The 27940-nt window shown below is 43.7% G+C and overlaps 2 protein-coding genes across 5 annotated transcripts in view; both read left to right on the top strand.

Moving 5' to 3' along the window:
* The window catches only part of LOC118392706 (capping protein, Arp2/3 and myosin-I linker protein 3-like), a 36698-nt gene extending 14004 nt beyond the window's left edge, over nt 1-22694 (top strand). The window contains exons 20-40 of one of the 4 annotated variants that reach the window (XM_052460394.1): nt 14-68; nt 2000-2172; nt 5313-5381; nt 5871-5964; nt 6204-6302; nt 6448-6567; nt 6838-6951; nt 7077-7249; nt 7409-7496; nt 7758-7886; nt 8011-8077; nt 10436-10632; nt 14264-14343; nt 15867-15959; nt 18616-18997; nt 19999-20716; nt 20825-20925; nt 21057-21180; nt 21267-21338; nt 21461-21577; nt 21863-22694. In XM_052460394.1, the coding sequence (XP_052316354.1) occupies nt 14-68; nt 2000-2172; nt 5313-5381; nt 5871-5964; nt 6204-6302; nt 6448-6567; nt 6838-6951; nt 7077-7249; nt 7409-7496; nt 7758-7886; nt 8011-8077; nt 10436-10632; nt 14264-14343; nt 15867-15959; nt 18616-18997; nt 19999-20716; nt 20825-20925; nt 21057-21180; nt 21267-21338; nt 21461-21577; nt 21863-21903 (3106 nt within the window). In that variant the 3' untranslated portion in view covers nt 21904-22694. Of the gene's footprint in view, nt 1-13; nt 69-1999; nt 2173-5312; nt 5382-5870; nt 5965-6203; nt 6303-6447; nt 6568-6837; nt 6952-7076; nt 7250-7408; nt 7497-7757; nt 7887-8010; nt 8078-10435; nt 10633-14263; nt 14344-15785; nt 15960-18615; nt 18998-19998; nt 20717-20824; nt 20926-21056; nt 21181-21266; nt 21339-21460; nt 21578-21862 lie in introns of all 4 variants that reach the window. The other 3 variants (XM_052460381.1, XM_052460386.1, XM_052460393.1) reach the window with 3 other exon arrangements.
* Nucleotides 22695-25388: 2694 nt separating this feature from the next.
* LOC118395869 (transcription factor MafA-like) overlaps nt 25389-27940 on the top strand; it is a 20893-nt gene continuing 18341 nt past the window's right edge. Inside the window, exon 1 of the mRNA XM_035789887.2 lies at nt 25389-25533. The gene's annotated coding sequence lies outside the window, so the exon portion shown is untranslated. The remainder of the gene's footprint in view (nt 25534-27940) is intronic.

Below are 27940 nucleotides of genomic sequence, written 5' to 3'. Positions count from 1 at the left end.
GATCTATGTACAGGGTGCTGGATGAAATCCTACACAAGCTGGTCCAACTCATACAGGAGGAGGAATGTGTGAGTGATAATGCGTCACAATTCACACATCATTCACACATTATACACAATTGAATGTTCACTGATTGTAACTCATTGTGAAATACTAATATTCTCCACACACACAGACTGTATTGTACATGGTATTCTCTCATACATAAATACTCGTTATTTTCTACAGTATAGTGTTTCCCTTCGAGTACCTTTCCTTCAGAAAGTATTCAGACCCTTTGACTTTTTCCTTTGGTTAGGATACATCCTTAGTCTAAAATGTATTTAAAAAAATTTTTTCCTCATCGATCTACACACATTACCCCATAATGACAAAGCAAAACGGTTTTTTATCATTATTTTTCTAATTTATATTTTTTTGTGGGGGGGGTATCACATTTACTTAAGTATTCAGAACCTTTACTCAGTACTCTGTTAAGCATATTTGGTAGTGATTACAGCCTTGATGCTTCTTGGGTATGACACTACAAGCTTAGCACACCGGAGTTCTCCCATTCTTCTCTGTAGATCCTCTCAAGCTCTGTCAGGTTGGATGGGGAGCATCACAGCTATTTTCAGGTCTCTTCAGAGATGTTGGATCGGGTTCAAGTCCGGGGTCTGGCTGGGCCACTCAAGAACATTCAGAGACTTGTCCCGAAGCCACTCCTGTGTTTTCTTGGCTGTGTGATTAGGATCGTTGTCCTGTTGGAAGGTGAAACTTCGCCCCCAGTCTGAGGTCCTGAGTGCTCTGGAGCAGATTTTCATCAAGGATCTCTCTATACTTTGCTCCGTTCATCTTTGCCTCGATCCTGACTAGTCTCCCAGTCCCTGCCGCTGAAAAACAGCCCCACCGCATGATGCTGCCACCACCATGCTTCACTGTAGGGATGGTGCCAGGTTACCTCCAGACGTGAAGCTTGGCATTCAGGCCAAAGAGTTCAATCTTGGTTTCATCAGACCAGAGAATCTTGTTTCTCATGGTCTGAGAGTCTTTAGGTGCCTTTTGGTAAACTCCAAGCGGGCTGTCATGTGCCTTTTTACTGAGGAGTGGCTTCTGTCTGGCCTCTCTCTACCATAATGGCCTGATTGGTGGAGTGCTGTAAAGATGGTTGTCCTTCTGGAAGGTTCTCCCATCTCTACAGAGGACCTCTAGAGCTCTGTCAGAGTGACCACCGGGTTCTTAGTTACCCCCCTGACCGAGGCCCTTCTCCCCCGATTGCTCAGTATGGCCTTGCGGCCAGCTCTAGGAAGAGTCTTGGTGGTTCCAAACTTCTTCCATTTAAGAATGATGGAGGCCGCTGTGTTCTTGGGGACCTTCAATGCTGCAGACATTTTTTTATTACCCTTTCCCAGATCTGTGTCTGTGACGTAATCCTGTCTCGGAGCTCTATGGACAATTCCTTCGACCTCATGGCTTGGTTTTTGCTCTGGCATGCACTGTCAACTGTGGAACCTTGTATAGACAGGTGTGTACCTTTTCAAATCATGTCTAATCAATTGAATTTACCACAGGTGGACTCCAATGAAGTTGTAGAAACATCTCAAGGATGATCAATGTAAACAGGATGCACCTGAGCTCAATTTCTAGGCTCATAGCAAAGGGTCTGAAATTGTATGTAAATAATGAATTTCAGTTTTTTATGTTTTATTAATTTGTATATCACTCCATGGCCCTGTTACTGTGGGCTGTAACATATTGTGCCCTCTGAATTATTACCTTTGTGTACAAAACTGACACATCACTCTATTACAAATGCTAAATTCCTCAGTTCCTCCTCAGCACTGCTGCCACCTGTTCCTAGCTGTATTTAACCATCTCTCTCCATCTCCTTCTCCTTTATTTTTCTGTCCTCTGTTCTGTCCTACCCTTTTCTTCTGCTTTACCTCTCCCCTGCTCTCCACCCTATCCCATCTCCCTCCATCCTCACCCTCTCTCTCCCCTCTCCCCTGTCCCTCCCCAGGCCCTCCAGTCCCTCTCACTGGCTGACTCGCGGCTGCGTTCTCGGGGCACAGTGCTGGTAAACGCTCTGGGCAGCAACACCTGTCTGCGAAAGGTGGACCTGAGTGGGAACAGCCTGGAGGACATTGGAGCCAAGATGCTGAGCAAAGCCCTACAGATCAACACCACACTCAGGCAAGAGACAGGGAGGGAAAGATAGAAGGTATGGTTGTGTTTGACACTGGTTCTCCCCTGTCCTGACAGGAGTGACTTGGTTGTGGTTGTGTTTGACACTGGTTCTCCCATATCCTGACAGGAGTGACTTGGTTGGATGGTTATGGTTGTGTTTGACACTGGTTATCCCCTGTCCTGACAGGAGTGACTTGGTTGGATGGTTATGGTTGTGTTTGACACTGGTTATCCCCTGTCCTGACAGGAGTGACTTGGTTGTGGTTGTGTTTGACACTGGTTCTCCCATATCCTGACAGGAGTGACTTGGTTGGATGGTTATGGTTATGGTTATGGTTGTGTTTGACACTGGTTATCCCCTGTCCTGACAGGAGTGACTTGGTTGGATGGTTATGGTTATGGTTGTGTTTGACACTGGTTATCCTCTGTCCTGACAGGAGTGACTTGGTTGGATGATTATGGTTGGCACTGGTTCTCCCATATCCTGACAGGAGTGACTTGGTTGGATTGTTGTGTTTGACACTGGTTCTCCCATATCCTGACAGGAGTGACTTGGTTAGATGGTTGTGTTTGACACTGGTTCTCCCATATCCTGACAGGAGTGACTTGGTTGGATTGTTGTGTTTGACACTGGTTCTCCCATATCCTGACAGGAGTGACTTGGTTGGATTGTTGTGTTTGACACTGGTTCTCCCATATCCTGACAGGAGTGACTTGGTTGGATTGTTGTGGTTGTGTTTGACACTGGTTCTCCACTGTCCTGACAGGAGTGACTTGGTTAGATGGTTGTGTTTGACACTGGTTCTCCCATATCCTGACAGGAGTGACTTGGTTGGATGGTTATGGTTGTGTTTGACACTGGTTCTCCCATATCCTGACAGGAGTGACTTGGTTGTGGTTGTGTTTGACACTGGTTCTCCACTGTCCTGACAGGAGTGACTTGGTTAGATGGTTGTGTTTGACACTGGTTCTCCCATATCCTGACAGGAGTGACTTGGTTGGATGGTTATGGTTGTGTTTGACACTGGTTATCCCCTGTCCTGACAGGAGTGACTTGGTTGTGGTTGTGTTTGACACTGGTTCTTCACTGTCCTGACAGGAGTGACTTGGTTAGATGGTTGTGTTTGACACTGGTTCTCCCATATCCTGACAGGAGTGACTTGGTTGGATTGTTGTGGTTGTGTTTGACACTGGTTATCCCCTGTCCTGACAGGAGTGACTTGGTTGTGGTTGTGTTTGACACTGGTTATCCCCTGTCCTGACAGGAGTGACTTGGTTGTGGTTGTGTTTGACACTGGTTATCCCCTGTCCTGACAGGAGTGACTTGGTTGTGGTTGTGTTTGACACTGGTTCTCCCATATCCTGACAGGAGTGACTTGGTTGGATGGTTATGGTTATGGTTGTGTTTGACACTGGTTATCCCCTGTCCTGACAGGAGTGACTTGGTTAGATGGTTGTGTTTGACACTGGTTCTCCCCTGTCCTGACAGGAGTGACTTGGTTGGATGGTTGTGTTTGACACTGGTTATCCCCTGTCCTGACAGGAGTGACTTGGTTGGATGGTTATGGTTGGCACTGGTTATCCCCTGTCCTGACAAGAGTGACTTGGTTGGATGGTTAAGGTTGTGTTTGACACTGGTTCTCCCATATCCTGACAGGAGTGACTTGGTTGGATGGTTGTGGTTGTGTTTGACACTGGTTATCCCCTGTCCTGACAGGAGTGACTTGGTTGGATGGTTGTGGTTGTGTTTGACACTGGTTATCCCCTGTCCTGACAGGAGTGACTTGGTTAGATGGTTGTGTTTGACACTGGTTCTCCCATATCCTGACAGGAGTGACTTGGTTAGATGGTTGTGTTTGACACTGGTTCTCCCATATCCTGACAGGAGTGACTTGGTTAGATGGTTGTGTTTGACACTGGTTCTCCCATATCCTGACAGGAGTGACTTGGTTAGATGGTTGTGGTCCTTCTGTAGCTCAGTTGGTAGAGCATGGCGCTTGTAACGCCAGGGTAGTGGGTTCGATTCCCGGGACCACCCATACGTAGAATGTATGCACACATGACTGTAAGTCGCTTTGGATAAAAGCGTCTGCTAAATGGCATATATTATTATATTATTATTATATTATTATATATTATTATATATTATGGTTGTGTTTGACACTGGTTCTCCCATATCCTGACAGGAGTGACTTGGTTAGATGGTTGTGTTTGACACTGGTTATCCCCTGTCCTGACAGGAGTGACTTGGTTGTGTTTGACACTGGTTCTTCACTGTCCTGACAGGAGTGACTTGGTTGTGGTTGTGTTTGACACTGGTTCTTCACTGTCCTGACAGGAGTGACTTGGTTAGATGGTTGTGTTTGACACTGGTTCTCCCATATCCTGACAGGAGTGACTTGGTTAGATGGTTGTGTTTGACACTGGTTCTTCACTGTCCTGACAGGAGTGACTTGGTTGTGGTTGTGTTTGACACTGGTTCTTCACTGTCCTGACAGGAGTGACTTGGTTAGATGGTTGTGTTTGACACTGGTTCTCCCATATCCTGACAGGAGTGACTTGGTTGGATGGTTGTGGTTGTGTTTGACACTGGTTCTTCACTGTCCTGACAGGAGTGACTTGGTTAGAAGGTTGTGTTTGACACTGGTTCTCCCATATCCTGACAGGAGTGACTTGGTTAGATGGTTGTGTTTGACACTGGTTCTCCCATATCCTGACAGGAGTGACTTGGTTAGATGGTTGTGTTTGACACTGGTTCTCCCATATCCTGACAGGAGTGACTTGGTTAGATGGTTGTGTTTGACACTGGTTCTCCCATATCCTGACAGGAGTGACTTGGTTAGATGGTTGTGTTTGACACTGGTTCTCCCATATCCTGACAGGAGTGACTTGGTTAGATGGTTGTGTTTGACACTGGTTCTCCCATATCCTGACAGGAGTGACTTGGTTGTGGTTGTGTTTGACACTGGTTCTCCCCTGTCCTGACAGGAGTGACTTGGTTGTGGTTGTGTTTGACACTGGTTCTCCCATATCCTGACAGGAGTGACTTGGTTAGATGGTTGTGTTTGACACTGGTTCTCCCATATCCTGACAGGAGTGACTTGGTTAGAAGGTTGTTTGACACTGGTTCTCCGCTGTCCTGACAGGAGTGTGACGTGGGATCGTAACAACACCTCAGCTACAGGATTCCTGGATGTGGCTCGAGCCCTTGAACAGTGAGACTGTTTGTGCTTTACACACACACACACACACACACACACACACACACACACACACACACACACACACACACACTTCTAAGCAAGACATTTGATTTAAATAGGATCCAAGACACATTGGGGTACCTGAAGTTCTGTCTAATTTACATTCACTGTTGTTCTGAGTATTTTCAGAATTAGCTGAACAGGAAGCAAACCTAGCTTACTTTACACACACAGGACTAAACACGTACTTGTGAGGGTCAGCCAGAGAGCTTCGATTTCCCCTTTAATTAGGCTGCAATAATCAAAGCATTACTCATCCTATCACAGTCCATAGTCTAGCATAATGTGGGGAAATTCTGTGAGTTCTGTCCACTGGGGATATTAAGGCTTGGGTCTCTAACTGTTTTTCTGCAGCTCTCTTTCTATTTCCTTCCTTTCTGTCTCCTTCCTAACTCAAACCCCTTCTCTTTCTTTTAACTCTGCCGGTGGGTTTTCTCTCAGTAACTTCACCTTGCAGTACATGCCCCTCCCCCTCAGTGACATCAGCCAGGCGTACCGTAGTACCTCCGAGAGGACAGAGCAGGCACTGACCAAGGTGGGCTCCTGACGCTACCCGAGTTCATCTGCACCCATCTCAATGTCTCCCTCCATTCCTCTGTTAACCATCCTCTCATCTGCCTTGTCCTTTCCTCCCCTGCTTCTTTTCTCTACTGGGGATCTACGATCACCAACCCTTTCCTGCCTTTTCCAATTCAAATTACACTGCTTCATTGAGATTACCACACATGACCATATTTCCAGTGTGAGTGAATGGTTTTTATCTGTGATCATCAGATTCAGTGTGCTCTGCTGAGGAACAACCAGACTCAGCGCTTCTCTCAGAGACAGGCTCTACGGCTGCACCAGGGCCTGGTCACCAGCACTGCTGAACAGGTAGATACAGCATATGTATATAATTCATGTGTGTGTGTGATTGAGAGAGGGTGAGTTGAGCCATCACGAGAGCAATATGTGTGTATTGTAAACCTGTATATCTTTTACTGACGTTCCTCCTTCTTGTCTGTTCTCTGTTTACCAGGTGATGGAGCGTCTGAGTGTGTGTGTGCAGCAGCAGGTGTGTGTGCTGCGTGGAGTAGAGGAGATGGAGGAGATTCAAGCTGCTAAACAGGTGCTGAAGGAGGCCAGAAACTCCCGTGCGGTGAGTGTGTGTACATGCCTGAATCATTTCTCTAACATCTGGAGTGTAGGTGAGTTTAGTGTTAATTGTATGTCTTTGTGTATTCATATGACCCCCCCAACTGTCTCTCTCAATTCAATGTCAATTTAAGGGGCTTTATTGGTATGGGAAACATATGTTTCCATTGCCAAAGCAAGTGAAATATATAATAACAAAAGTGAAATCAACTATAAGAAATGAACAGTAAACATAACACAAAAGTTCCATGAGAACTCTCTCTCTCTCTCTCAGCTGTACCCCTCTCTCTGTGAGCTAGCTCATGTGCTGTCAGTAGACGGGCCAGTCAGACAGAGACTGGACCAACTGGCAGGGGAACTGACCAGAGCAGCTGACAAGGAACTGCAGGTATACTGCTCAATACTGTACATCACTCATTCAACATCATCTGTTGACTTACTCCTTCACCATTTCTCAATCAAACATAGACATAGTGGTTTATCTGTTTGTTTAATTGGTTGTTTGATTGACAGGTGATTGTCGTTTCCATGGTGTCTCTCTGTCGTGAGTTGTGCCCGCTGTCCTCCTCTGCTGCGGAGAGGTTACGTCCTCAGCTCTCTGTCTCGGAGCGCGTCTCCATCCCTCGCTCCGCCATCCGCACAGCCTTGATGGAGAGAGCAGCACAGGACATTCACCGAGTGCTGGAGTAAGGGGGAGGGAGGGGGAGCTGAGGGAGGAAGATAAGCAATGCAGCCTTCTTTGTTCAATTGAATCAGTGTGGGTACCTGTGAACTTATTCTCCCTCCTCTCTGCCCTCCCTCTCCCTTTCCTCCCCACACGTTTTGTCTCTCTCCCCCTCTCCCAGGGAGGTGAAGCTCTCAGTGGTCTCCTATCTCACCAACTCCATCGTGGATCAGATCTTGCAGGAGCTCTACGCCACTCACAAGACTCTGGTATAGAAACGCTGTCATCTGTCTGTGTCTCTGTCTATCTGTATGGGCTTCTCACCCTTTGCTTACAATTATTGGTAAAACTTTACTTGAAAGGGGTATACAGGCATTCATAACACCATTACACTTTTTCAGTATCATTCATAGAAACATTCATAAAACCTTTATGAAACCAGTCAGAACACATGAATGAGTGTTGCACTATTATTCATAACAAACTTCATAATACATTTATTGAAGTGTATTGTCTGATCCCTGTCCCAGACGCGGCGGGTGTCCCAGGTGAAGCGCTGGGAGGTAACATGTGACGGAGGAACAGGTCTGAGGTCACACAGACACAGAGACTCTCTGGACCTCACAGATGATGAGATGGGCACCAGTATAGTGAGCATTGTGTGTTGGGATTGTCTGCTTAGGGTGTGTGTGTATGGTATGTGTGAGCGTATGTGTTTTGTGATTGTCTGCTTGGGATGTGTTTGTTTGTTTTTGCTTCTACGTCTTTCTCTGCCTTCTCTAGGACACAATTGCCATTAAGAAGCGTAGCTCTAGAACTAGACGTATTCGACCTGTCTCTACCAGACTGAGTGAGTATGCCTCCGTACCACTATCTCTCTATCCTTCTCTTCCTACCTGCTCTCTTTTAGAGGTCATTAGTGACTGTCTGTTTTTCCTCTCCCACTCTCCCGCTCTCCCTCTCTCCTTTCCTCTCCTTTCCTCTCCTTCCCTCTCTCCTTTCCTCTCCTTCCCTCTCTCCTTTCCTCTCCCCCTCTCACCTTTCTTCCCCCACTCTCTCCTTTCCTCTCCCCCTCTCTCCTTTCCTCTCCCCCTCTCCTTTCCTCTCCCCTCTCCTTTCCTTTCCCCCTCTCCTTTCCTCTCCTCCCCTCTCCTTTCCTCTCCTCCTCTCTCCTTTCCTCTCCTCCTCTCTCCTCCTCTCTCCTTTCCTCTCCTCCTCTCTCCTTTCCTCTCCTCCTCTCTCCTTTCCTCTCCTCCTCTCTCCTTTCCCCCCCCCCTTCCTCATCTCTCCTTTCCTCTCCTCCTCTCTCCTTTCCTCTCCTCATCTCTCCTTTCCTCTCCTCCTCTCCTCTCCTTTCCTCTCCTCCTCTCCCCCTCTCTCCTTTCCTCTCCCCCTCTCTCCTTTCCTCTCCCCTCTCTCCTTTCCTCTCCCCCTCTCTCCTTTCCTCTCCCCCTCTCTCCTTTCCTCTCCCCCTCTCTCCTTTCCTCTCCCTCTCTCTCCTTTCCTCTCCCTCTCTCTCCTTTCCTCTCTCTCTCTGAGAGAGCCATTTTTGGCTTGTGTACATGCCAGCCTAAGCCCATTCCTGCATCAACATACAGTGCATTCAGATAGTATACAGATGCCTTGACTTATTCCACATTGTTTTACGTTACAGCCTTATTCTAAAATTGATTTAAAAAATGCTTTCCCTCAATCTACATACAATATCCCGTAATGACAAAGTGAAAACAGGTTTTTAGAAGTTCTGGCAAATGTATTGAAATGTATAGAAAGATCCTCTCAAGCTCTGTCAGGTTGGATGGGGAGCATTGCTGCACAGCTATTTTCAGGTCTCTCCAGAGATGTTCAATCGGGTTAAAGTCCGGGCTCTGGCTGGGCCACTCAAGGACATTCAGAGACTTGTCCCGAATCCGCTTCTGCGTTGTCTTGGCTGTCTGCTTGTCCTGTTGGAAGGTAAACCTTCGCCCCAGTCTGAGGTCCTGAGCGCTCTGGAGCAGGTTTTCATCAAGAATCTCATACTTTGCTCCATTCATCTTTCCCTCAATCCTGACTAATCTCCTAGTCCCTGCCGATGGAAAAACATCCTCAAAGCATGATGCTGCCACCACCATGCTTCACCGTAGAGATGGGGCCAGGTTCCCTCCAGACATGACGCTTGGCATTCAGGTCAAAACCTTCAATATTGATTTCATCAGACCAAATAATCATGTTTCTCAAGGTCTGAGACTCTTTTAGGTGCCTTTTGGCAAACTCCAAGCAGTCTGTCATGTGCCGTTAACTCAGGAGTGGCATCCGTCTGGCCACTACCATAAAGGCCTGATTGGTGGAGTGCTGCACAGATGGTTGTCCTTCTGGAAGGTTCTCCCATCTCTACAGAGGAACTCTGGAGCTCTGTCAGAGTGACTACCGGGTTCTTAGTCACCTCCCTGACCAAGGCCCTTCTCCCCCTGATTTCTCAGTTTGGCCGGGCAGCCAGCTCTAGGAAGAGTTTTGGTGGTTCCAAACTTCTTCCATTTAAGAATGATGGAGGCCACTGTGTTCTTGGAGACCTTCAATTCTGCAGAAATGTTCTGTTACCTTTCCCAGATCTGTGCCTCAACACAATCCTGTCTCAGAGCTATACAGACAATTCCTTCAACTTCATGGTTTGGTTTTTGCTCTGATATGCACTGTCAACTGTGGAACCTTATATACACGTGTGTGCCTTTCCAAATCATGTCCAATCAATTTAATCTACCACAGGTGGACTCCAAGTTATAGAAACATCTCAAGGATGATCAATGGAAACAGGATGCACCTGAGCTCAATTCTGAGTATCATAGCAAGGGTCTGAATTCTTATGTAAAAGAAGGTATTTCTGTTTTTTATTTTTAATATATTTGCAGACATTCTAAAAACCTGTTTTTGCTTTGTCATTATAGGGTATTGGGTGTAGATATAAGGATTTCTAAATATTTTTTATTTTTTTTATTTTTCATTTTAGAGTAAGGCTGTAACATAACAAAATGTGGAAAAAGTGAACTGGTCTGAATACTTTCCGAATACACTGAATTTGAGTGCAGTTGCTAATTGTTGTAGTTTTTAACAGTATGTCTTTGAAGCACTGTTGACAGCGCCACGTGACTCTTATGGGAAATTCTAGCCCCTCTCGACTTCCTTCTCCATTTTTATCTCGTCATCTTTTCCTATTTTTTTCTCTCTCTTTCAGGCCAGTGTGATGACTCCAGCTCCTCCACACCCCCCTCTGTGTCCTCTTCTTTCTCTTCTTTCTCGGCCCTCTCTCGCTCTACATCCTGGGAGGGGCTGTCTGAGCTCCCTACCCAAGGTGCACCTCTCCATCATGTGACGCGGGTTAGGCCGAGGCCCCCACGGAGGCACCGAGCAGGACATGCCCCCTCTGACACAGTAAGAGGAAGCTGACCTCAGCATCTCACCCCATATGGAGTATATAATGTTGCTACTGAACTGCTCAGAATGTTTGTAATACTTGCCTGTGAATATGGAAATACAGGATCTATAATAACTTATAGATTCACTTAGATTTCTCATTTGAGTGCGTAAAGATGTAGATATATTAGCTATTAAATTATACATTTATGGAGATAGTGATTTGGCAACACATAGTTAAAGATATGTGAACTTTAAAAACTCTGAGTAACATAGAGATACTTGCATATTAATAACACAGGATAGAGATGTTATTAGCATAGATAATGACAACTAAAAAGAATATTCCCTTATGATACATGCATAATTTATAACTTGTGGCCATATTCATTTTCTTATTAAATAAACCAGATATGATTGATACAGGTGTGTGTGTGTGTGTGTGTGTGTGTGTGTGTGTGTGTGTGTGTGTGTGTGTGTGTGTGTGTGTGTGTGTGTGTGTGTGTGTGTGTGTGTGTGTGTGTGTGTGTGTGTGTGTGTGTGTGTGTGTGTGTGTGCTCATGCACATATTCTATTCCATTAGAGCAGTGGTTCCCAAACTGTTTATAGTCCCGTACCCCTTCAAACATCCAACCTCCAGCTGCGTACCCCCTTTAGCACCAGTGTCAGCACACTATTAAACATAAGAATGAGTGTGAGTTTTTGTCACAACCTGGCTCATGGGAAGTGACAAAGAGCTCTTATAGGGCCAGGGCACAAATAATAATATAAAAAATAATCATTATCATTATATCTTTATTTAACCATCTTACATATCAAATCAAATTTATTTATATAGCCCTTCGTACATCAGCTGATATCTCAAAGTGCTGTACAGAAACCCAGCCTAAAACCCCAAACAGCAAGCAATGCAGGTGTAGAAGCACAGTGGCTAGGAAAAACTCCCTAGAAAGGCCAAAACCTAGGAAGAAACCAGGCTATGTGGGGTGGCCAGTCCTCTTCTGGCTGTGCCGGGTGGAGATTATAACAGAACATGGCCAAGATGTTCAAATGTTTATAAATGACCAGCATGGTCGAATAATAATAAGCCAGAACAGTTGAAACTGGAGCAGCAGCAGTCAGGTGGACTGGGGACAGCAAGGAGTCATCATGTCAGGTAGTCCTGGGGCACGGTCCTAGGGCTCAGGTCCTCGGAGAGAGAGAAAAAAGAGAGAATTAGAGAGAGCATATGTGGGGTGGCCAGTCCTCTTCTGGCTGTGCCGGGTGGAGATTATAACAGAACATGGCCAAGATGTTCAAATGTTCATAAATGACCAGCATGGTCGAATAATAGTAAGGCAGAACAGTTGAAACTGGAGCAGCAGCATGGCCAGGTGGATTGGGGACAGCAAGGATCATGTCAGGTAGTCCTGGGACATGGTCAGGGCTAGTCCTGGAGCAGCAGCATGGCCAGGTGGACTGGGGACAGCAAGGGCATCATGTCAGGTAGTCCTGGGGCATGGTCCTAGGGCTCAGGTCCTCCGAGAGAGAGAAAGAAAGAGATAAGGAGAGAATTAGAGAACGCACACTTAGATTCACACAGGACACCGAATAGGACAGGAGAAGTACTCCAGATATAACAAACTGCCCCCCGACACAAACTACTGCAGCATAAATACTGGAGGCTGAGACAGGAGGGGTCAGGAGACACTGTGGCCCCATCCGAGGACACCCCCGGACAGGGCCAAACAGGAACCTTATTTGTTAATTGAAAATGGTGAATAACTCACCACAGGTTAATGAGAAGGGTGTGCTTGAAACGATACAAGTGGGTTGTATTGGAGAGAGTCTCAGTCTTAAACTATTTTCCACACACAGTCTGTACCTGTATTAAGTTTTCATGCTAGTGATGGCCGAGAATCTACTTTCACATGGATTTGTGGTTGCAAAGGGCATCAGTGTCTTAACAGCTCCATTTGCTACGGTAGGATACTCTGAGCGCAGCCCTATCCACAAATCTGACAGTGGTTTCTGATTTTAAATGACATTTTCACATAACCACTTGTTGCAATTTTGATGAGGCGCTCTTGTTCAGTAAGTGGACTGGGGGCAGGGCATGAAAGGGATAACGAATCCAGTTTGTGTCATCCGTTTTGGGGAAGTACCTGCGTAATAACTCACTCAGGTGCTTTGCTATATCACATTTGACATTGTCCGTAAGCTTGAGTTCATTTGCACACAAAATCATACAATGATGGAAAGACCTGTGTGTTGTCCTTGTTAATGAAGACAGAGAAGAGCTCCAACTTCTTAATCATAGCCTCAATTTTGTCCCGCACATTGAATATAGTTGCGGAGAGTCCCTGTAATTCTAGATTCAGATCATTAAAAAAAACATCACCTAGATAGGCCAGTTGTGTGAGAAACTCATCATCATGCAAGTGGTCAGACGAGTGCAAATTATGGTCAGTAATAAACTTTAAGCTTGTGTCTCAATTTGAAAAAAACTTGTCAATACTTTTCCCCTTGATAACCAAGCGCAGTTCTGTATGTTGTAAAAGCGTTACATGGTCACTGCCCATATCATTGCATAGTGCAGAAAATACACGAGAGTTCAGGGGCCTTGCTTTAACAAAGTTAACCATGTTCACTGTAGTGTCCAAAATGTCTTTCAAGCTGTCAGACATTCCCTTGGCATCAAGAGCCTCACGGTGGATTCTGCAGTGTACCCATGTGGTGTCGGGAGCAACTGCTTGCACACGCGTTACCACTCCACTATGTCTCCCTGTCATGGCTTTTGCGCCATCAGTACAGATACCAACATGAGCAGCAGCTACTTTTGACTACATAAGTTTGACTACATAAGTGGAATTAGTGGAATTCCCATGAGAGAGTAAATGTTAATGTGATTGGATGTTAATTATTTAACTAGGCTACCTGTATATGACATTGTGTTGTTATTTCGCTGAACACGAGATGGTTTTATTTTATTTTTGGCAGTGAAACAAGGCTACTCAGGCGAGAGAAAAAACATTCTCCCAAATGTTTAGCCTCGTTGGAAAATATAAATGGACTGTTTGAAAATGTGAAGAAAGAAAAAGTTCATCAAAATGTACTCCAGTTTGGGAATACATGCATTAGAGCAATTATTCATGTAATTAACATAATGATAATACAAAAAGTTGTAATTTAATTTATGACTCTTGCTTAATTCCCACCGCATATTCCCAAATACTGGGGCCTCCCAGGTTCTGGCAGTGGCAGCCTGCTGCTCTAGTTTCAGGATGATTTGGATTGTGTCCAGGGTTGTCTATACTAAGTGAATTACTCCAATTTGGTTAAGTCATCTCTCCAAAGCTATGTAGTATAATCCATTTGTATTATTACCAACAGAACATTTTAAAAATGAAACCGTAACCCCCCAAAAAAGTACTTTGATGTTTAAAAAGGCTTCTGAAGTTTAATGTCCACTTTTAAATTTCAGACATGATTTTCAACTACAAAAAATGTATCACCCCTAATAAAATGTCCATTAATTATAATCCACCTAATAATTCACATTTCATGTTGCTGCAAGAAAAAATGTCTGCTGTGAGAAACTGGTGAAATTAAGATCCTACATCTATCTCTATGGTCAATCTGAAATATAGGTGTTTTTCTCTGTTCCCAGCATTGCACTGAAAATGGAGCTGTCACCCCTATTGATCATGGACTCCCAGATTTCTACACCAAGAGAGTGCTCCCTGATAGGTAGATCTCCCCCTCTCACTTTCTCTCTCTTTCTCTTACACACCTCTCTTTCTCTCTTTTTCTCTTTCTCTCTTTTTCTCTCTATTTCTCTCTCTCGTTCTCTTTCTTTCTCTTTCTCTCTCTCTCTTTTTCTCTCTCCTAATGGCCAAAAGGCAATTGGAGTGAATAGCAGCACACCATACGCATGATCTAAATGACATGAATCCCCCAAAGAAACTACAACCTAAGTAATTTAGCATAGGCTCCACTTTCCATCAGTCCATTGACTACTTTCAGGAGAAGGACTTTACAGTAGGTGAGCTCTGCCTTTAGTAATAGTTTGAGAGTATCCTCTCCGCCTGTCACAGGCTGGCAGAGTAATGCTGGTCCATGCTAAAGTACACCCACACAGCAGATCATCTTGTTAAGTTTATGCTTTTAGTATTATTACATTTACTGTTAAACATATTTCTAACGTAATGCACTCTGGATAAAGCATTGCGTGCCAGGAGTGGTATCCTAGCAACATCCCTTGCTGCTGGGAAGTGTTATTAAGTTTCAGTGAGGCAGCAGCCCAGAGAAACATGCGCTCTTTTTCGGCTGTCCCCATAGGATAAACCTTTTTTTGGTTCCAGGCAGAACCCTTTTGGGTTTCATGTTGAACCATATATAGAAAGGGCTCTACATGGAATCCAAAAAGGTTTCTACCTGGAACCAAAAAGTCTTCTTCAAATGTTTATCCTATGGGGACAGCTGAAGAAGATTAGATTCTAGACGGCACCTTTTTTCTAAGAGTGTTTGGGGGGTCTGATGATAGAGAGAATAATAAAAAGTGCAGGTGCTGACTAGGGACAAACTGAACAGAAATATGTGTCTTAAAAAATAGAGACATAGTGTATTTTTACAGCATAGCTATGGTCAGTTTGTCTCTCATAACATCTGCTTTTTGTCTTTACCCGTTCTCTTTTTCCTGTTTCACTCCCCTCATCTCTCTTTCCCCTCGCCATCCCTCTTTCCCCTCGCCATCTCTCTTTCCCCTCGCCATCTCTCTTTCCCCTCGCCATCCCTCTTTCCCCTCGCCATCCCTCTTTCCCCTCGCCATCCCTCTTTACCCTCGCCATCCCTCTTTACCCTCGCCATCCCTCTTTACCCTCGCCATCCCTCTTTACCCTCGCCATCCCTCTTTACCCGCCATCTCTCTTTTTCCCCTCGCCATCCCTCTTTCCCCTCGCCATCTCTTTTTCCCCTTGCCATCTCTTTTTCCCCTCGCCATCTCTCTTTACCCTCGCCATCTCTCTTTACCCTCGCCATCTCTCTTTACCCTCGCCATCTCTCTTTACCCTCGCCATCTCTCTTTACCCTCGCCATCTCTCTTTACCCTCGCCATCTCTCTTTACCCTCGCCATCTCTCTTTACCCTCGCCATCTCTCTTTACCCTCGCCATCTCTCTTTCCCTACATCAGTCAGTTGTCCTCTCTTCATAAAGCCCACTCTCTCAGACGAAAGAAGAGACGCAATATGCTGGCCATCTTTGGTTTCCGTAGGAACCGCAACTCAACGCTCTCCAATCAGGGGCCAGATTCTGGCGTAGACGGATGTGGGGAAGAGTGTCGCACTGTCGCCATGGCACCCACAGGGTTTGTGAATCCTCATTATCATGCATACACACTCTCCCATGTAGTATGATATATGCAGCTGCAATCTGCACAGTATGATATACAATTGAAGTCTGAAGTTTATTTACACTTAGGTTGGCGTCATTAAAACTCATTTTTCAACCACTCCACAAATTTCTTGTTAACAAACTATAGTTTTGGCAAGTCGGTTAGGACATCTACTTTGTGCATGACACAAGTAATTTTACACAAGTAATTTAACCAACAATTGTTTACAGAAAGATTATTTCACTTATAATTCACTGTATCGCAATTCCAGTGGGTCAGAAGTTTACATACACAAAGTTGACTGTGCCTTTAAACAGATTGGAAAATTCCAGAAAAGGATGTCATGGCTTTAGAAGCTCCTGATAGGCTAATTGACATAATTTGAGTCAATTGGAGGTGTACCTGTGGATGTATTTCAAGGCCTACCTTCAAACCCAGTGCCTCCTTGCTTGACATCATGGGAAAATCAAAAGAAATCAGCCAAGACCTCAGAAAACATTTTTAGACCTCCAAAAGTTTGGTTCATCCTTGGGAGAAATTTCCAAACGCCTGAAGGTACCATGTTCATCTGTACAAACAATAATAATCAAGTATAAACACCATGGGACCACGCAGCCGTCATACCGCTCAGGAAGGAGGAGTGTTCTGTCTCTTAGAGATGAATGTAGTTTGGTGCAAAAAGTGCAAATCAATCCCAGAACAACAGCAAAGGACCTTGTGAAGATGCTGGAGAAAACGGGTACAAAAGTATCTATATCCACAGTAAAACGAGTCCTATATCGACATAACCTGAAAGGCCGCTCAGCAAGGAAGAAGCCACTGCTCCAAAACTGCCATAAAAAATGCAAACTACGGTTTGCAACTGCACATGGGGGCAAAGATGGTACTTTTTGGAGAAATGTCCTCTGGTCTGATGAAACAAAAATGGAACTGTTTTGCCATAATAACCCTCGTTATGTTTGGTGAAAAAGGGGGAGGCTTGCAAGCCGAAGAACAACATCCCAACCGTGAAGCACGGGATGGCAGCATTATGTTGTGGGGGTGCTTTGCTGCAGGAGGGACTAGTGCACTTCACAAAATAGATGACATCATGAGGGAGGAAAATTATGTGGATCTATTGAAGCAACATCTCAAGGTATCAGTCGGGAAGTTAAAGCTTTGAGCAAATGGGTCTTCCAAATGGACAATGACCCCAAGCATACTTCAAAAGTTGTGGCAAAATGGCTTAGGGACAACAAAGTCAAGGTATTGCAGTGGCCATCACATAGCCCTGATCTCAATCCTATAGAAAATATGTGGGCAGAACTGAAAAAGTATGTGCGAGCAAGGAGGCCTACAAACCTGACTCAGTTACACCAGCTCTGTCAGGAGGAATGGGCCAAAATTCACCCAACTTACTCTGAGAAGCTTGTGGAAGGCTACCAGAAACGTTTCACCCAAGTTAAACAATTTAAAGGCAATGCTACCAAATTGAGTGTATGTAAACTTCTGACCCACAGGGAATGTGATGAAAGAAATAAAAGCTGAAATGAATCATTCTTTCTACTATTATTCTGACATTTCACATTCTTAAAATAAAGTGGTAATCCTAACTGACCTAAGACAGGGAATTATTACTATGATTAAATGTCAGGAATTGTGAAAAACTGAGTTTAAATGTAGTTGGTTAAGGTGTATGTAAACTTCTAACTTCAACTGTATATTTCAGTGTTGCATCATCTTCAGTCACTTTATTACATGTCACCCACCACTTTATGAATGTATCGCTCTTTCACTCTCTCTTTCTCTCTCTGTCCATCTGTTAGAATGATGTGCATTAAGTGCATGCTCTGTGGGCCTTGTGTGCTACTAGTCTAAATCAGTGCTGGGATGCAGCTCTGTGTTGACATGAGGAATGGGCATGCTGCCGGAGAGCACACCCTTACAGAAAAAACACATGATTTTACATGTTGAAAATCACATGATTTCACCCCCGTAAGGACAGCAGATGACACCAGTGTGTGTACACAGATGAAGATGACAGCTGTTGCCCCCCTCAGATTATGAGATGCAACAGAATGGTGATGGCGATGCAATAGATAGATAGATATACATACATACATACATACATACATACATACATACATACATACATACATACATACATTAATATATACTGCATTGCCATCACAAGACAATTGTGATGTCTGGTTTGCTTAATATAAGGAATTTGAAATTATTTATACTTTTACTTTTGATACTTAAGAATATTTTAGCAATTACATTTACATTTGATACTTCAGTATATTTAAAACCAAATACTTTTTTACTTTTACTCAAGTGGGATTTTACTGGGTGACTTTTACTTTACTTAAATGTTCTATTAAGGTATCTTTGCTTTTACTCAAGTATGAAAATTAGGTACTTTTTCCACCACTGCCAATATTATAATATTATATTACAACATTATTATAACATAGCCTGCTGGGTTAGAAAGAAAAAACTGGCCCATTTGTTGTCCACACTAAATCAAATACAATCCAGGGGCCACAGAGCAAATTCTTGGTTGACTCTGCCATTGTTTATCTGACTGTTCTCTCTCTCTCTCTCTTTCTCTTTCTCTTTCTCTTTCTCTCTTTCTCTTTCTCAGGACAGCCACTGAGAATGTCTACACGCTGCTGCAGCCCCCTCTTTCTGATGCCAGGGCAGGCTCTCCTGGTGAGGGGGGTGATGTGGAGGACCAGAGATTGGAAGAGCCAGTGGGCCTGAGCCTGCAGCCCCCTCTTTCTGATGCCAGGGCAGGGACTCCTGGTGAGGGGGGTGATGTGGAGGACCAGAGATTGGAAGAGCCAGTGGGCCTGAGCCTGCAGCCCCCTCTTTCTGCTGCCAGGGCAGGCTCTCCTGGTGAGGGGGGTGATGTAGAGGACCAGAGATTGGAGGAGCCAGTGGGCCTGAGCCTGCAGCCAGTGCAGAGCATACCACCACAGCCTGGCATGCCAGGTAGCAGACACCCCTTCTACTCACTCAGCCAGGTACAGTATATGCTGTATCACTTGTGGTACAAAACACTCCCCCTATTTTCTCTGCTCCTGCACGGCAAGAGGTACCGGTGCATCAGGTCTGACACCAACAGGCTCTTGAACAGCTTCTATGACTGATAAATAGATAACAAAATAGCTACACTGACTATCTGAGTTAACCTTGTATCTTTATTGACTTTCTATTTACATTTTTGCACTGCCTCTATGCACACTCACAGGGCCCTACACCCCCATATACACTGTCAATCCAACACACACTCACAGGGCCCTACACACCCATATACACTGTCAATCCAACACACACTCACAGGGCCCTACACACCCATATACACTGTCAATCCAACACACACTCACAGGGCCCTACACACCCATATACACTGTCAATCCAACACACACTCACAGGGCCCTACACACCCATATACACTGTCAATCCAACACACACTCACAGGGCCCTACACACCCATATACACTGTCAATCCAACACACACTCACAGGGCCCTACACACCCATATACACTGTCAATCCAACACACACTCACAGGGCCCTACACACCCATATACACTGTCAATCCAACACATACTCACTCCATTGTTTGCTCTCTCACATAATATGCACATACATTTATACTGACTCTACACACCCGCACACACACTCACATATAAGCTGCTGCTACTCTGTTTATATTATATCCTGTTGCCTGATCACCTTCCCCCCCCCATACATATCTACTTCCATCACTCCAGTATCCCTGCACATGTATGCTTGCTTACTTACATACTTATTTTATTGTGTATTTCCTATTCTTATTTTTCGTGGGTTTTTTTTCTCATTGTTACAGTCTTATTGATTATTGCATTGTTGGGTTTTGAGTTTGCAAGAAAGGCATTTCACTGTACTTGTTCATGTGACATTAAAACTTGAACTCGTACTGGTTGATGAATTCATGATTATAATATCTCTTCCCATCTTTCCTCTGTGTTTTTTCTTTACAGCAATCAGAGCTAGAAACAGAGTACGAGCAACCTGCAGATATAGACAGACAGGTGGACAGACAGTGGACAGAGGACAGATGGGTGGACAGACAGTGGACAGAGGGGAATCACACAGTCAGAGAGAGGACATTAATAAGACCGGCTGACAGACAGGCTGAACAGCACTGGCCAGAGGACAAACCGTCAGACAAAACATGGACAGAGGGAAGAACGGCAGATAGATATTGGACAGAGAGCAGGCATGCAGATAGACACATGGAAAGACAGTGGACAGTTGACAGACAGTTTTATCAAGATAGACAGTGGACAGTGAGCAGACAACAGACAGACAGAACGTGGGCAGAGGGTCGACCAAAAGACATACAGATAGACAGACAGTGGATAGACAGCAGGCAGTCAGGCAGACAGACTGACAGACAAGACCAGGGACGACATCTGGCTCAGAGACCTCTGCCCCCTTACCCATCAGACAGGACTCCATCACCTAAAAGTGAAACTGACTCTCAGAAAAACATGGACAGGCAGAAGTACTGTGACACACAGACAGACAGACACCTGCGCTCAGACACTGCTGTAGGACAGGTGGAAGGGTGGCGGGATGGAGGAGGGGTTCCCCCTGGACGGGTTTCTACGAGTGCATCTAAACCAGACCCTCCTTCCCAGAGCTGCAAACCCAATCTGTCCAAACTTAGACAGAGACATCTACAGGAGAGCTCTGGTACTGCACCCTTCTCGTACACACGTTGATTTAATTAATGCATCTGTTTCATTATTTATAATATTGTAGAGTGTGATATTATTTCTCCATCTTTATCTTCTGGTGCAGAGGAGGAAGCAGGCAGAGAGAGGGATGGTGGAAGAATGGAAAGTAAAGAGAGAGAGAGAGAAAGAGATGCAGAGGGACAGCCTCCTCCCATTCCTGAAAAGGTGTCTGTCTTTTCATATTCTTCTGGCTGTCTTGTTTATGTGAATACATTAGTATACTGGTGGATATGTGTGTGGTTATGTTTAGATATTAATTTATAATTTTATTGATTTTGTGCCCCATTTATTTTCAGCCAAAGACCTCATCCTATGTGTCTTCTCCAAACGAGTATGCCAATGAAAGGCCAATCCCGCCTCCTGCACCATCTGCATTCAGAAAGCCATTGCTGGGATTGGCTTACAGGGCTGTCAGCCAAGGTATTAACAAATTATGCCAATATAATTTTGTCATTATAGTCAAAGAGTATGACAGTGTACAATTGACTGTGGTCTATGGTGTGCAGGTGAGGAAGCAGTGAGGCCTCAAGCCCCCGTGAAACCCCAGAGGAACAGAAAGGCTATGTCTTGTGACACAGGTACACCTCTATCTGTGTGTGTGTGTGTGTGTGTGTGTGTGTGTGTGTGTGTGTGTTAATGTGTCTCATGATCACACCCTGAATGATTGTTACCTTGTATTTCCTGTTTTCATTTACCCCAGGCACTGGCAGGGATAGCCCTAATAATCTTGAGAAGCCCTCAAATCGCAAACCTCCTGTGAAAAAGCCTAGACTACCCCAGAACAGAAACAAATCCTTGGACTATCCTGGTATCTGTGGTATCTGTCTTTCTCTCTGTATGTGTGTGTGTGTGTGTGTGTGAGTAAATGTGAGTATGTGTTTCCTCTCATACATTATGCATAAAAACCGCTACATTTCTTGGGATACAGCTAAGTTTCTGTGTGTGTGTGCATGCGTTTTTGTTTCAGACTAAAACTAAGCAATGCTTTCAATCACCTTCGGTCGGAATAGAATTCAAACATGACTTCGTTGTTGTTAATTATCTTAACAAATCGTGTTTTATGAGATTAATCAGGCATGTCTCTCGTTCGGTTCTATTCCAGACAGTGTCAACTTAGCGTCTGGTAACAGCAAGCTGTTGTGATGGCGATGGAATTCAGCTGCTTCAGACTGACCAGCCAGAGGGTTGTCGTGACAACTGGGCAGCATTTTGTCCAATGTGAAGAGGAGGGAGATAGTAAGGAAAATCTAGACTCGAGAGAGAGGGGACCCAGATAGAGGGGGAGGGGAAGATAAATGGCTGAGAGTGCTAAATGATAAGGACATCGCCAACCATCACTTACCTACTGCATTATTATTGGAACACACACGGCCTATTACTAGTCTGTCTCTGTCTGGACCTTGCTGGACTTCACTGTCTGTACCTTGCCTTCACTGTCTGTACCTTGCCTTCACTGTCTGTACCTTGCCTTCACTGTCTGTTTTCCTGACATCTCAATGAAAACCTGCTGAACTGTTTTGCAGCTATTCAAAATGGTAGTTTCTACTTTTGAACATCAAATTCACTGTTGTCTGCACTTAAAGAATTGCCAAAACACTGTAATGCTATATTGCCACGGGGCCAAACATTGGAACGTTGTTATTATCATCATTCAGAGTTGCACTTTATTTTGTATTATTCATATATATGTGGCTAAGCTGGACTAAAGAAAGGAATTTTACTTTATTCAAATGTTATGCATTTTGACTGCTGTGAACATTGATTGCTATGTTTGAAACTTAAAAATTAGTTGTTGCTTATTATTAAATGAAACTTGATTATTTCTATCTAGTTCTGCTGTCATGGACTGAAAGGTAATATATTTTATAGAACAATTCAATTGAAAGATTATGTATGAGTATACTGTATGAATGAATAAAAATGCTGTACTGGAAGACACATTGAAAATGTTATATTTTTTATGGTTTGGTTCGTAATAGGATAATGAACAGGTAAATGATTTCTGCCTTCCAAGCTGCATTCATTATGCCTTAACCACAGTAATACCACACTGGGTTATATTATCTCAACCAGCAGAGTGGCATCTACAGTAGGTCTCCTGTAATTCTCTCTGACAGCAGGTGGCGACCAACCCCAACGAATGAGAGGAGGACCACTCAGTGCCAGAAAGACTCATAGGCTGAGTTCACACAGGCAGCCCAATTCTGATCTTTTTTTCACTAGTTGGTCTTTTGACCAATCGGAACAGCTCTGAAAAAGATTGGATGTGAAACGATCTGATGTGATTGGTCAAAAGGCCAATAAGTGGAAAAAAATTCTGAATTGAGCTGCCTGTGTAAACGCAGCCTATTGAATACCAAACACATGAGCTGCTGTGAAGTCTTGCTGGTTGCCATTAGCAACCATGTCATGGCCTTATTTCTAAAGATGGTGGAACGAGTCAAATATTGGCTTTGGCGGGCTGGTGTGCTAAGTACGCTGTGATGCCAGGAGACATAGTAACGAGCTATGCATATGGAAATTAATAAGCTGCTTCTATAAAATGTAACTAAAACTCGAAAAGATGCTTCTCATAAATCTCCCACCCTCCTTCTTATATTGAGGTTGGAATGAATGGGTGGGCGGGGAGCCGACTGAGAAAAGACACTGGATCTTATATTGATCTATTTTATCATTGGCTTTCATGCACTTACAGGAAGGCCATAAAATGTTACAGGAAGGCCATAAAGATCATCAAGGACATCAACCACCCGAACCACTGCCTGTTCACCCCGCTATCATCCAGAAGGCGAGGTCAGTACAGGTGCATCAAAGCTGGGACCGAGAGACTGAAAAACAGCTTCTATCTCAAGGCCATCAGACTGTTAAACAGCCACCACTAACATTGAGTGGCTGCTGCCAACACACTGTCATTGACACACCCAACTCCAGCCACTTTAATAATGGGAATTGATGGGAAATGATGTAAATATATCACTAGCCACTTTAAACAATGCTACCTTATATAATGTTACTTACCCTACATTATTCATCTCATCTCATATGTATATACTGTACTCTATATCATCTACTGCATCCTTATGTAATACATGTATCACTAGCCACTTTAACTATGCCACTTTGTTTACTTTGTCTACATACTCATCTCATATCTATATACTGTACTCGATACCATCTACTGTATGCTGCTCTGTACCATCACTCATTCATATATCCTTATGTACATATTCCTTATCCCCTTACACTGTGTATAAGACAGTAGTTTTGGAATTGTTAGTTAGATTACTTGTTGGTTATCACTGCATTGTCGGAACTAGAAGCACAAGCATTTCGCTACACTCGCATTAACATCTGCTAACCATGTGTATGTGACAAATAAAATTTGATTTGATTTGACTTGGCAGTTAATCATCGTGATTAGAGACATGAACACTTACTTTAATATCCTGTCTTGGACATATTGACTTAATTTGACTGTCTGGGCTCACTGTTCAACCATCTCTCAATACGAAGGGAAGTATTGTATTACGCTACATTTACCTTCAGTTTTTATTACTAACAACTTATACCAAAAAAATGTTGTAGTTCCAAATGAAATACAGCCAGGGTAAGGCAGGTTATCAGGACAGGTTTGGTACCAACAATAACTTGATCATGTTGAGTCAGGATGACGAAGTATCTATTCTAGAGTATCTGTTGTGTGTTTGTACTTCCCTCTTCCAGTTGTTGGGAAGACACATCATCCATAACAGGAGAAGCCTGTATCAATCCTACCCAGAATTATTATTTGACCTTTACCAAGCAACATAATCACATATCATACAGAGTACTGGGAAAGGGAGAGAGCATGTGTAGGTAGAGCAAAGGGAGAAGCATGGAAATGAAAGGGATGAAAGCAGAGCAATGTGCACACTGTGCAGCATCTAAACATCTTTAATCCATTTTAGCCCCTGTACTGTATAGCTTGAGGAGGGATCTGTGTGAAAAAAACAGGATAGACAAAGGGACAGACCCACAGATACATTAGGGTAGTGGATACTGTACTGTATACTACACCAAGTTCATGAGAAACCCAGACAACACAAAGAATGTTGTAGAAGTTAGACACCAATACAGAGATATGTATTCAGAAACACTGACATATGCAGGGGAATAACATACGGTACATACAGTACATTTTATCTGTACCTCTACTGTACACACACAACCATAGACAAAAAAGAGACTAGGTAGGGCTAGAATGTTCTAAATGGTTCAGGCTCTCCCATAGTTCTCGGAGTATACCATCAAATCATATATTGTGGTGGGCAGGGCAGGTCCTTGTCGTTCTGCCGCCATAGGCGAAACCAAAAAATGCACCCCCTGCAAAACTAGAACAGTCCCAGTTAGCAAAATAACGTTGGAAAATACATATTTTCCAGAAGTTTAAATCAAGTTCATTATTCGGCACTGAATTAAAGTTGAAAACACTCATTATCTGGATTTTCAAAATACATATTTTACAGACTTTGAAAATATGTAGTTTCCCAGATGTTGAAATCAGGCACATTTTTGGTTCTGAATGAAAGTTGAAAGAAAGTCCTTTAAAGATTTTTTAAAGTGTAACCTTTATAATTGGTTCAATTTCGTCTGGACTGGACAAAAAACAATGTCTGTGCATGTGGAAATCAAGGCCAGTCTGCACCAAAAAAAGACGTCCAAAAGGCTTCGGCTTTGGTCAGTGCTTACTGAGGTGTTGCCTGAAATGACATTTTATGAATGCTCATCTATGTGGTAAGTGTTCCATTTGTAAAACACCGAAAAACGATGTCCAAAAGACGTCGGCTCGTGCTTGCTGGGGTGTAGCCTACCATGTAGACCCGCAATGGAAATGTATGAATGCCAATCCCTGTTGTCGGCTCACCGTTTGTAAAACAGGCCATTACACTGACTTTATTAGTCCTGATTCCAGTGACTAATCAATTTGGCAATTTACGCTCTGAATATCAGTTACCTAACTTTATCAGGAGTTATCGCGAGCCTATTTGCAATGTGTTTACACAGCGGGAAATGCAGAAGTATTTGGTTTTATTTGGGGGGAGGGCAGAATTATGTGAGGTTTTATGTGTTGTTGTTGGAGGTGCGTCTTGGTCAGTTTAGCTCAGAAAACGCCCGCTCACAATCCTGTCTAATGAGCAAATGAGCACCGTGGTGGTGGGTGTTGTTTTCTGAAATTCCAGGCACTCAGTATGACACAGTCTTTCTGAGTTGGTTTCATAAGTAACTTCTGTTTTTGTGCTCCACCTTGGAGTTTGTTTGACAGCCCATAGAAAGATGGAAATCAATTATCTGACTCTGAAGATGAACTCAGTGCTGTTGAGACACTTCATTTCTTTTTATCTGTGCCAATTCACTTGTATGGATATTTTTTTAAGGTTAAAATAAGCTAAATGATCTGGCAAAGACGTTAGACAATTTATGTGGTAAAAAAAAGTAGAAAAAAAATATTTTAAATTAATTATCAGTCAATATAAGATATTTAGGTATGCTTAGATTTCACTTTTTGCAGTGTTGGCACTTGGCTTGTTATTAAAGAGCTTTGGGTTTGAACAAAAAGGCAACCTAGTTCAGGTTCAAGTTCCTCATTAATAATTTCTGACAGTGTAGTGTCTGTCACCGCTAAGTGTTAGTCAATAATAATAAGAAACATGTCAATGAAAAGGTTTAAATTGGTTCCCTGGCTAACAGTTTATGAAAGCTTTGGGATTATATGAAGAGATGCAGTTTAATGTAATTATAACCATGTCTGCTAAAGGTCAGGAGTGAGCTGTTCACCCCGTTGTCATGGGAACTGTCACCCTAATGACAGGCATGACTGCCTTTAGGGCTACATCAGAGCCCGAACAGCAGCCTCTTTTAGATCTGCCCACGGCTTACTGTAACTTCCACTGTGTTGTTACTCCAAGAGGGCCTCAGGGATTCCTTGTGTTTGGTGGTAGTGTAGCTGGGTATTACATCCAAACAATAGCAGAGAAGACTTGGGTTTGAAAAACCCTCCCCAATTCTGTCATGTATTAATTATGTTTAAACTGCCAGTAAAAAGCAATTAAAATTGCAATGAGCACAATTGTTAGATGCTCCACCTGAAACTGAAAAAATCACCTCCTCATGCCCAGTTGTGTACCATCACCCGGCTTCTAGCAAATTACACTTGGTACCAATGTGCTTTTTTTCATAATAGGGCTCTATACACCCATAGTAAAGAGAAATGGCAGCCTGTGACTGATGTGTGTGATTAATTGTGATCAATAATTTACAGTAGACATTATAGTGTGTGTCTGAGTGCCGCCCGTGCCCCCGCTGTGTCGGAGTCTGACAGGTCACACGTGTTGACTCACTCCACACAGAGCTGATGTCTTCTCAGCTGAAAAGACTACCGGTAACCACAATCATTATCAGGCTTTAAATACTGCTTTTATACAGTATTACCTTCAACCCCACATGTAGTGCCAAGCATTTAAAATGACCTTTTCTATCTTTTAAAACTTTTTCTCAATCGATTTGTCAAAACTGTGCGTTGAGTGTTGTAGAGTATTATGTGATTGTCTTAAAGGTATTTTAAAGATTGAAATATAGCTATACAGAATTAACAAAACTATCTCCCTAGCATTGCATTACAAGACAATAATGTGTGTATTGAATTTGATTTTGAGTGTTGAAAGGCTCTACAGAGTAGCATGAATATAGACCAGTGGAAGAGTGATGGGAGGGAAATATGAATGATGAAGGGAAGGGTGGAGAGATAGAGGAGGGAGGAAGTAGGAATAGTGAGGGGAGAGAATTAACAGATTTAGTGTCATCTCTCAGTCTGGGACAGGATCCAATTTATCGACCACCTTAATCCCTTCATCCTTTTCTTCCTCCTCATCTCTGTCTGTCTGTCTGTCTGTCTGTCTGTCTGTCTGTCTGTCTGTCTGTCTGTCTGTCTGTCTGTCTGTCTGTCTGTCTGTCTGTCTGTCTGTCTGTCTGTCTGTCTGTCTGTCTGTCTGTCTGTCTGTCTGTCTGTCTGTCTGTCTGTCTGTCTGTCTGTCTGTCTGTCTGTCTGTCTGCCTGCCTGCCTATCTGCCTGTCTGCCTATCTGCCTGTCTGCCTATCTGCCTATCTGTCTGTCTGCCTATCTGCCTATCTGCCTATCTGTCTG

The sequence above is a fragment of the Oncorhynchus keta genome, chromosome 1 (assembly GCF_023373465.1).
Source record: "Oncorhynchus keta strain PuntledgeMale-10-30-2019 chromosome 1, Oket_V2, whole genome shotgun sequence".
Taxonomy (NCBI): Eukaryota; Metazoa; Chordata; class Actinopteri; order Salmoniformes; family Salmonidae; genus Oncorhynchus; species Oncorhynchus keta.
This window is presented reverse-complemented; position numbering and strand designations above follow the sequence as displayed.